Source organism: Melospiza georgiana, chromosome 4, assembly GCF_028018845.1.
Source record: "Melospiza georgiana isolate bMelGeo1 chromosome 4, bMelGeo1.pri, whole genome shotgun sequence".
NCBI lineage: Eukaryota > Metazoa > Chordata > Aves > Passeriformes > Passerellidae > Melospiza > Melospiza georgiana.
This window is the reverse complement of record NC_080433.1, coordinates 30,948,919-30,959,672: the sequence shown is the minus strand read 5'-3', so window position 1 is coordinate 30,959,672 and position 10,754 is coordinate 30,948,919. Positions and strand designations below refer to the sequence as shown.

Genomic DNA, 10,754 nt, shown 5'->3' with positions numbered 1-10,754 from the left:
GCAGCTAGGCAGCCAACAGGAATTGCTCTTTTAATCTCACTGTGCTGCCTGTACTGCCTGAGTTACTTTGTGATGGGAAACAGAGTTTACTTTTGAGCAGTATCTAGGACACTGGAAACCTGAACCTCATTCAAACACAGAATATAATCCAACAAAGGCTAATTATTCCCTTTGTTTAAACAGAATCACACATAGAGCCAAACTGGACAGCTAGGACACCTCTCTGGAAAGGAATGAGAGAGAGAGGTACAAAGAGGCACATGGTGTATCTGAAACACACTTTGTGTAGCTTTCTATTACACATGCAGGTTTTCCTCTTGCACCTGTTTCTACCACTCAAACACCAAACTATTTAAAGATGGCAAAAGGAGAGAGGCTGGGGAGGGATGTGATTCATTTTTTGCATTCTCTTACCCAATACTTGCAGGTCCTTGATTCCCTTTTACGTGACTTGTTTTCAACATTTTTCCCCATTTTTCAAGGCACTACAAATTTGCAGCTGGAGAGCAGGGAAAATTTGCATTTAAAGGGTTTTAATAAATTGAAGGCCCTTAGGGAGTTTTCCAGAGAAACTGAACTCAATTAAATTAAGGGCCAGGTTTCAGGCATTACTTCTGCTGAAATAAAACACATCCTCCAGCAAGGACATTTCATCAGATAGTTAATTAGTTATTAATTAGTTAATATTGGTTCAATGTTTACAAAAATTCTCCCCTCTCCTTTAAAAACATGACAATTCACTTTGGAGCATTTCTACTCCATAGCAACTAAAATAAAATAGAGGGGAGGAAAGGCCAAAAAGTAACCTTCTAAGAATGTAACTGCAACTCAGGTCTATTCACTGTATGGGGTGAAAGCTAAAGGAACAGCATTAGTTTACATCTCTTTCCAAAATCCTGTGAAGACACTGTAGAACAATTTTTTCCTGTCAATCAGTTCTGCAGCCTTTCCCATTTGCTGTGCAGGGTGAACGTACAGAGCACCTAAACAGATCTGCTCCCTGTTGTTACCTGCAACATGGACCAACAAGAGCACCAAGCCAAGAGCAGCTGCCCATGTCTCTAGATGCAGTTATATTCTGATACAGAGGAAAAATAAATGAGTACAAATGCTTATCAGGAAAATTCCACTAATTTATTAGATGCCTTGTCCTTTGTAGGATAGTTTGAGCCAAACAAGTCTGCATATTTAAATATAAAATACCTTCTGAGCCACAGGAGATTCCAGAAATGCCAGAACTCTGAGCTCCCCTCCCTCAACACAGAGAATAATCTCTCCCACCCACTTCTCTGCCCAGGCCTGCAGTGCATCCACATTAGGGTCTCTGGCCCATCTTCTTCAATGTTCGGTTCAGCTGGAATTAGAGAAAGCAAAGGTCAGAAAAATACACAGTGATTGATACACATTGCTGCTCCCCTCAGCAGACCTTATCCAAGGCTCTTAACTCCTTCCTCTCCAACTCTCTGACAAGAGAGCTCTCGAGCTCTCACAGTATGTCAAGCAAAAGGGGAATGAGTAGAACTCTCTCCTTTCCAAGCTAGCAGAGGAAGATGTGGGGAGAAGAGAGGATGCAAACTTGTAGCAGCAGTATCACAACCCTCTATTAAGTCCCCAAACCTCAGAATTTTGCCCTCTGAGTTTCCAGTGCAGAACAACCTCCCCTGGGAGAGTGGAGACAGAATGTCAGCTCTTGGCCAAGCTCAGCGCTGAAGCCATCTATGCTCCAGAAATCTCTGAGGCCATTTTCTAGAGCTATAGTTATGAAGTTAGAGATATGATTTTGGTTGTGTTACTGACAGGGACACATTTACCTAGAGACAATGGAATTCAGCATTCCTGAATAGTAAAACTCTCCTCCTTTTCCACTGTGGCTCAACTGAGTACTTCTTACAAAAACATACCATTCCTCAAAGGCCAGCAGCTGCTGCTTGGAACACCTGCCTTTGCCTAGTGCCTTGCAGAGCCAGGGCTAAGTGCAGCATGGAATTACACAGCTGTCTCACACAAGTGTGGACCCTCGAGGGCCTGCACAGCCCAGTGACTGCCCCATGTTTCCTACAGAGCCACACAGCTCTCCTGCCCAGGCCTCACCTCCTCAAACTTGTGGATCTGGCGGATGAAGAAGTCCCCGTAGCGTCGGGCGACCTTTGTGTCTGCAATATGGATCATGTCCTGGGAAGAGAACAGGATGAGATTAGGAAAAGGACCATGCTACCAGCAGGGAGAGAGCAAGAACTGCCAAACATAAAGATCAACCTAAGGGGCTTCATCCCAGCCATGGTTCAGCACCACACATACCTGACCTGTGCTAGTCCCACAGCACACATCCAGCTCTCCTTGGGCTGCCTTCCCTCATACCTTTGTCTGGCATGGGTCCCCCATTCACGTTGTATTTGCTTCCCACATTCTTACACACTGGTTTTGTCTTCCTGGCAGCAGTTTGACAGTTCCAACCCCAGTTCATGCTTCCCTCTTTTCAGTCATGCTATATGCCCACGACAGCTCGGCTGAGACATGGCATGAGACCTTGCAAGAAGAGGTCTGCTACAAGGACCAAGAACACAGAGTAACCTGATCTCCTTCCTAGCAAGAAACCTAATGGTTACTCCTGTCTTCTTTGACTACAGTCCTACAAGACTCCTTGCTATGCCTCCTGCTGCTGGAGCTCCAGGGCAGATGGTGACAGCTCCACACCTTGTGTTTAGATTCGTCCTAGAGCAGCCACAACTAAATGCTGTTCCAGTACAAAGCAGACCTGTAAGATGACCAAGCAACATCTCTGCTTTGTCAAACAAAGGAGGGATGTGGGGGACACCAGAAGGACAATCCCACCGGAGACACAAATAGCAGCACTATCTGTCACTCAATTATCACCTCCCAGAACACTGACAAGCAGCTCTCTCTGTCCTGGGAAAGTGTTTGTTTTCTAGGTATGTTGACTGATAAAGCTGCCTGTGATATTCCATCACTCTTCTTCCACTGACACTCTTTTCATGCGGGGCTAGAACTTCATTGTGGGCAGGCAAGCTCTATAAATGGCAAAGGAAGAAGGAATATCTCCCACAGAATGGAACAAAACTAGGTGCTGCCAATTCCAAAATTTCCTGGGTGAAAGAATTTCACAGGCAGTAAGTGGCAGATACCAACCTTGTCAATATAGAAGTCAACCTCAGAGGCAGACTGGAACTCTCCATCCAGGGCAGATATGCCACTGGTCCATACCAGGTTCTTCATCTTGTGCTTGAAGACGAGCAGCTGGATACGGAACTCCTGCTCTGTGAGGTCTAAGAAGCCGGCCAGCTTCGCCACAGGCATGGTGGTGTAGAGCTTGAGGAAGCTACGGATGGTTGAGAGCTGGGCCTGCTGCTGAACTTCATCAGCGAAGACCTTGAGCTGCTGCAGGAAGGGCTCCTTGTGGTAGTTGGGGTGCACGTTGTCATAATTGGGCACCACAGGGGAGAGGAACTTGGGGCAAGCGTAACTGAAGAGCTCCTCGTAGACCTGGGCGTCGCCCTTCTGCATGCGCAGCATCTTGTCCCCGTACTTCTCGCGCAGCTGCAGGTGGATGCTCTCGTCGATGCGCATGGGGTACATGGTGAGCGCGATGGCCAGCAGCGCGTGCATCTGCTCGTTCTGCTTGTTGATCTGACACAGACAGGAGGGACACCCTGTCAGCACCACGGCGTGCTCAGGCTTTAGGGTGCCCAAGGGAGCTGGCAGCTGCACTTTGCAGAGGAAGATCCTTTACGCAAAGCACTGGTCGTCCTAATGCTCAAGGGGGACAGCACAAAGAAGCAGTGCCTCTGGGCAAAGCAAATGGATGAACCACACACCAAAGCTCTTAGAAATAAAAGAGAGGGTGGGCAAGAGGAAGGTGCAGAGTAAATGCATCCAGAGCCATGGAGAACCCAGAAGGCCAGAAGTGCATTTGACTGTTTTGGTACAAGAACATGCAGAGAAGGGAAGGCAGATAGTTTAACAACCATCTTTTGGCAAGGGACAGTTGTCAGGGAGGTCAGTGAAGAAAAGACTGAGAAAGAAGATTTATATGAGTATGGGATGAAATGGACAGCTGTGTGGCTGAAACAGACATAACCAACTTTTTGAAGTGTCGTGGAATTAAGACTGGCGGGTTTGGCTAAACAAAGAGTTAGGAATTAATCATAAGGATAAAAAGGAGACCGCAGGTAAAACAGCCACCAAAATCAGGAGATAAGACAGCTTAAGTAAAAAGAGAAAGGAGCTTTGCTACAGCCAAATCTTTACGACTATCAGATAATGGAAATTCATCTGACAATGGCAGCAACCTGAAGTGCAGCACTGGACTAGAAACACAACTAAGTCTGAAGAAGGAAGCATTGACAAGAGTATCATCAGCAGCTCATACTCATTAACAATGCTGCCTAGAGCTAGAGTGCAGATGGACCTGGGACAACAGTATGGGGAACACCCAAAGTAACCAGTAACATAGCTAAGAGAAAATATTGTCACCCATGGCAAAGGAGTTTAGAGGATCCCCAGTCATCACCACCAGCAAAGTCTAGGATAATAAAGCTGAACTGTTAGACACAAGCTACCAGGTGATAGAGGAGGGACGGGAAAGAAGACCCTCCTTCTAGTGGTCTAGTGGTTTTTTCTTTGGGGAAGTGTAGTCTATTCTATCTCTTACCATCTCATACTTGTAGGTTGTCCTCTGAAACATGCTCTTTGTCCTCTGGATGTAGAGGAGGATGTTGGCAAAGACACGGATGGCATCCTGGTAACGCCGCATCATGAGGTAAGCGAAGCCCACATAGTAATAGGTGGTCACCTGGCACTCAGGCACCCGGGAGTACATGCTCTGAGAAGGAAGAAGTAACATGCTATGTTAGGGGAAGCAATCCACACTGCTTGTTAGCCACAATTCAGCCACCTCTGCTTTCAATCCCATCCCAAATACAGAAAAGAAAGGGTTAATTCAGTTTACTTCACCTCTCACCCATCCGTGCAGCAGCTTCCTCACTGTTTTATTAGATCATCTCATTTCCTATGTTTTCCAGTTTCAGCTTCCTGCAAGGACAGGACTCTTGCTTTGTGCCTAACATTGCTCTGCTCAGTTCCCTTTCCCCCTGTTTCACTCCACATCCTGTGCCAGACAGCACATATGTAGATCTGTGCCAAGCCTTGGCCCAAACCCATTGCAGCTGAACTTTTCTTAGCCACAAGCAGCATTCAATTCTAAGGCAAAAACAGCCCAGGTGGGAGCAGGCACAGTGAGAACAGAAGTCAAAAATACAAGAGTCACTGGCAAAAGTAAGAATGGTGTGTTCAGGTAGTTACCACTACACTACCACTTGTAGTTCCAGCAGTATTCTCTGTAGCAACACTGCATTGCACAACACAGCAAACCTCCTAAAAAACTGGGCAATTGTGCTGCAAGAGCATCAGGCATTATCATATGGCTTGATGTAATGCCAAATCTCTAGCTCTGCCCAGCCCCAAACTCCTGACAACTACAGCAGATACAAACAGTTCCTCGGCTGGAAGATTCAGTACAGCAATTTTTCACCAGCATGCTTCAACAGAGGCATTTGGAAGACTGTAAAAGAAGAGTTAAAACATGTTGTATTACCTTCTTGTTGAGCTCAATGTTCTCCAGCACCTTAATGGCTTGGTAGTAATCTCCCAGCAGAGAGTGCAGACGCAGCAGCCCAACCAGGCTGAAGTAGCCCAGCATCTTGTACAGGGAGTGGCGCCCATATTCACCAGCCACACTTTCAGGGTCACCTAGGGAAAAAAGGAACCACAATGCCATCCTCCAAGGAAGCAAGCTTCCCTTTCAACATTTTCTGCTCAAAACAAAGGGAGCAAGGCCTGAAATGTAATCACTGCTACTTCTCACCTAAGGCCAACAGAACCGGTTCTCAGCCAATCCATCCACTGATTATGGGTTTGATCCAGCTCCCAAACAAAGTTAAGCAGCTTGGGTCAAATCAAAGTAAGGCAGCACAGACACCAGTGCTGTTTGGCACCTCCCAAAGCTCACCTCCACTTGTATAGACCTCCAGCTGTCGGTTAATGTTGGATTTGTCAACCAGAGAGTGCAGCACATTAAGGACACTGTGGACGTTCCAGATCTTGGGGTTGGAACGAAGGAAATCAATTTCCTCTTCAGACTTCTTGGCTGTTTTACAGCGGTACTGGCTGAAAGACTGGAACTACAGGAAAAAGCAGAGATTCAGTGATGAGCAGCTTGTCTAGAGATGCTCAGGTAAGTGCAGTAAGCTTACAATTTGCACAACACAAATGCATTACAAGAAACTACAAGCTGCATGGAAAAAAAAAAAAAGTTTCACATGAGATCACATGGAAATCAAAATGGCACATTATACCACCTTTAAAGCACCTAAAAGAATTATACAGCACAGAGGGTAAAGGCCAGGAGACAGACTGAAGCAGAAAAGGATCTCCTAAGCAATTAGGAAAGGCAACTAAACACAAATTTGCTGTCTGGTAGAAAGAAGAATGACCGAGTTATAGGACGCGTTTGCATACACGCATCTTTTCCCCTTATATGCACACGTCCTTTTTGTTCTCAAGATTGACCAGACAACACTTGAGGAATTCCAGGCAGCTCTATAATAAAAAGTTACAGAGAAGAGAATATATTCTCTGAAGAGAAAAACCAATAGCATTTGAGATCTGTACTGCTGCACTCAGAACAGTAAGTGGAAAAATATTTCTTAATGTCAAGATCTCAGACAATTACTCCAAATCAGGTCATCAATCTCTCAGTGCACACATAAAGGCCCTACTGACTAAGAAAGACAGAAATTTTGTTCTGAAAGAGAAATAGGCCCAAAAGTTCAGGATTCCCTAAAGAGCACCCTGTAACTTAAAAATCTGTACGTTTACAACTATTTCATCCACCTGGTAACAAAAGAGTAACAGTGATTACCAAAGATTTTCAACCTGCAATGGTACCCTTGCTATGGAAATCACAGCAAAGGAAGGGATGGAAAATTTCTACAACTAATAAGGGCAAGGCCACCTCAAAATGGCCCAGTTTTATAATCACATACCTGGTATATGAACTCATCAATGATATCCCAGAGCCACTGGTTGGGCAGTTCCAGAGGAGCGGGGCCATCAGCATCTGCAGGAGAACAGATGAGAGGGTTAATACCCTTTAAATTAAAGAACACAGAATTTCCCTGAAATGGGAGATGGAGCAGCAGATGAATGAAGCTTTCAGCAGGGCTGAGATGCAGCTTTGACTACCTCAAGTGCCTTCACTTTCAAAAACTATGAACATGCACAGGGTTAATCTCTGGAGTGTGACTGCTCAGCAGCATCAGCTCTCAGAAGCTGCACAGAGACTGCAGGGGTTTATCCTAACTGATCCATTTTCCACGTGAGGCTTGGCAGGGAGTCACAAACATTAACATTTGCTCCAAGGGGAGTGAACAACAGTTAAAAGTCATGAAACACTGCAGGTTTTCTTTAGCTTACTGTTTCATTTTACTTTTTAATAAAGATAGGTGAAGCAGTTCTCAGCAAGACAGAAAGCTAAGTAAGTTTTATTCTTTACAGTATTTCAGAAAGCACTGTAAACTATTTCTGCTTTTTGTGATTTTAAATCCATGGATGTAAATTGCTCTTCATTCAACAAACATGCAGAGAGCTTACAGACTATCTTTCCCTCTATTATTTATAAACAAACATGTTGCAGTTCTTCTGACCCTTTCTTCAGCTCTTCCCTCTCCAGCTGATCTTTCTCTCCAAAAGTCACAAACCAGAAATTAATTGCAGCAACTCACTGAGGATGTAGTTGAAGAGATTGCAGTAATTGTAATAGGACTCAAATCTCTGCTCCAGTGTGGGCCCCCCCTGCAAAGAGAAGTCAGCAGAGTCTGCTTCAACTCAAGCAAGCCAGGAGGGAGTTCATGGGCAACAGCATAAGAAGGACAGTCACAGTAGTAGAGGATCTAGCTCAGGAGTGCTAGAGGCAGTATTCAACCAGCACACCCACCAACATCGCCCAGAAAACCAGAAATTGTAGCTCTGTTGTCCCACAAAACAGAGATGACTTTTCCTATGCAGACAGCTTCTCCCAGGATGTCAAACCTCCTGTGAATATTCTGCATTTAACCTTCCCTGTTCCCCTCTACTGTTCAGATTCAAGAGCTTCCCATTACCTTCACCAGCTTTCCTTCCTTCTGTGCTCATGAGAATTCCTAATAGATCAACAATTCTGTTTCTGGACATCATTTCTAAGCACTTGACCTACTGGTTCTTGTTTCAGCTGGAGACACTGAGTCTGAGAACCACGAACAGCACAGCCTGAGAAACCAGTTTCTCCTGTTGAAGCCTGGCTTGGGCTAACATAGCAGCCTTTTAACAGTGTCCATTTCTCCACCCCCTGGTCCACAGTAAAACTGCAGGTATTACTTATTTACCCATAAATCATGCATCTATTGAGACTTTTTTCTTTGAGAACCAAATACTACAACTTTCTCACTGATTAGAGTCTTAAAAATAGGCTTTAAAAAAGCAAAGTTTGTTTTGTTTCACAGAGCATTATTCCTTTCATTTCCTTCTTCTCCATCCTTTATGGTATCCACATTTCCCTTTTCACAAGGCACTCTGATTCCATGTGAGGTTTTTCATGGCAAGTAATGTACCTTCCTCTTGTGACACCCCTTCTCACTGCCTGCTCATCTGAAGAGGAGCCACAAAGAACCACACATAGGCAATAAAAAGGAAAATTCAGTTACCTTCCAACACACCCTTCTTCCCTTACTCACTAACCATCACATTTGCTGTTAGCAATAAAGAGCCTCCTGAACGCTCAGATCCAGTCTCCTGATTCATCTGAGCTACCAGAGAAACCTGTACACTCATCACCACCAAGCTTGGACAGCTAATGAGCCTCAAATAGACAGTCAAGTATTTCTTGCTTTTCAGCAATCAGCGAATCCTTACTAAACTAACAAAAGCAATAATTTTAATTAACAAAAGCAAGAATTTCCTGAAAATCAATGTGACTTAGAGCTCATGAACCCATGCAATTTTGCCTTGCAAAGATTAGGGGACCACTGATACTGCAGTGGCAGCAAGACTTGTCAAGTTTGCTGGCACAGAGAAGGCAGCACAAAACCCACAAGAAGACACAGGGCCAACACTCACGCTGACTTTGGCATAGATGTGCCTGTAGTACAGCTCCTTGTATAGGATCAGGAAAACTGCATCTGGAAAAGACCACAGAGGAGCACATTAGCAAGCCACAAGGCCTGAGAGCCTCCTGCCACAACAATGAAAGGAGGCACAAAAAGACACTTTGCTCAAGTCTGACTTCTTGCCAGGCATCTGCTGAAGGAGCTGCCAGAGTGAACAAAGGTGACTGACTCAGGCAGCAACAACTCAGTGCACCTGCTAACTCAGGATCAGGAGGGATTCAGTTCCTTCTCTCCCTGAGAACCCAAAGGAAAGTGGAAGACTCACCATTTCCAACCTGAGGAGCAATGGCCTCAGCCTCTGGCCATGGAGTGTTCTTAAAAAACCTTTCTGTCAGTTTTGTCCAGCTGAAAAACAGACACACATGTGGTATGAAAAGTCACGTCTCACTCAGCATGACAGTGCTGGAGTCAGAGATGACAACAGAGAGAGGCCTTGGACTTGGTGAAAGCTGAGGGCACGACATACCCCTGATAGTAAGTCCAATGTTGAAGCAAATGATGAGAATCACAAACTAAGCAGTGAGACTTCAATTTATCTCCCAGGCACAAAACAGACATGTATGTTACTTCCACATCCCCTTCATGTCAAGCTGACACAGCTGTAAGCAGGAATGGAAGTAGCTGTTGGGAAGAGACGCAAAAGCTACACCTGACGGCTTTCTGCAAACTGCCTGACTAGCACCACTGAGAGCCCTCTCTGCAGCCTCCCTTCCTGTTAGGCCAGGGCTGGCATCTCCCTTCAGACAAACCACAACTCCTGTATGCTCACATTAGCCTCATGGGCTGGAAATACCTAGGAGTTTTTTCCCACAGTAACCAAACCAAACCTGTTTGAGAGAAAGCCCAAGTCTGGAACAGCAGAGGTAGTGAGCCCTTCCTTTTAACAGCATCACAGTTAAAATAGTGATTTCCATCTGCTGAAAAACAGTATTGTACCTGTTCTCGTAAATGTCCTGGATCTCGTACACCTTCTGGTCAATAACATCACTGGAAACACGGCTGGCCTGGAGCTCGTACACCTTTTGGTCAATGAGATCTGACACCGTCTTGTGAAAATACTGGATGAAGTTTTTGATTACTTCGGGGATCACCTGGTAGGTCTGCTGTTCGTACTGGCGTTCGTAGGCCAGGTCCTGCTTGGGGTCTCCTGCGGAGAAGAAGGAGCAGTGAGGCAGCGGCCGCACGGCCCGGCCCCACAGACCCGGCGGGCCCGGGGCCCTCACACTCACCCGTGTGCATATCATAGTCGTTGGAGTACGCGTAGGGGTCGTAGGCAGCCTGTGGGGAGAGGGCGGCAGTGAGTCCCCGCGAACAGCCCGGACCCGGACCCGGACCCGGACCCGGACCCAGACCCAGACCCAGACCCGACCCCCGCGGCCCCGGCGCCCCGGCCGCACCTCGTTGTCGTAGTCCTCCCCCGGGTAGGCCATGGCGGCGGCGCGGCACGGAAAGGGCTCCGGCCGGAAACGCGGGACTGGCGCGGCGCGGGCACAGGGGCGGGGCGGGCGGGGAGGCGGATGAGCCTTTCTATTGGCT

At 46.3% G+C, this 10,754-nt stretch overlaps 1 protein-coding gene across 1 annotated transcript; it reads right to left on the bottom strand.

The window, feature by feature from the left end:
- Nucleotides 1-1,112: 1,112 nt before the first annotated feature.
- Nucleotides 1,113-10,697, bottom strand: EIF3L (eukaryotic translation initiation factor 3 subunit L). The gene is made up of 13 exons (XM_058023466.1): nt 10,616-10,697; nt 10,448-10,496; nt 10,155-10,365; nt 9,484-9,563; nt 9,169-9,230; nt 7,800-7,869; nt 7,062-7,135; nt 6,026-6,197; nt 5,612-5,766; nt 4,670-4,840; nt 3,148-3,645; nt 2,092-2,172; nt 1,113-1,354 (listed from the first exon to the last, which is right to left on the bottom strand). Exons 1-13 carry the CDS (start codon nt 10,646-10,648, stop codon nt 1,316-1,318), a joined length of 1,695 nt encoding a protein of 564 aa, XP_057879449.1. The 5' UTR covers nt 10,649-10,697; the 3' UTR covers nt 1,113-1,315.
- Between the last annotated feature and the right edge of the window lie 57 nt (nt 10,698-10,754).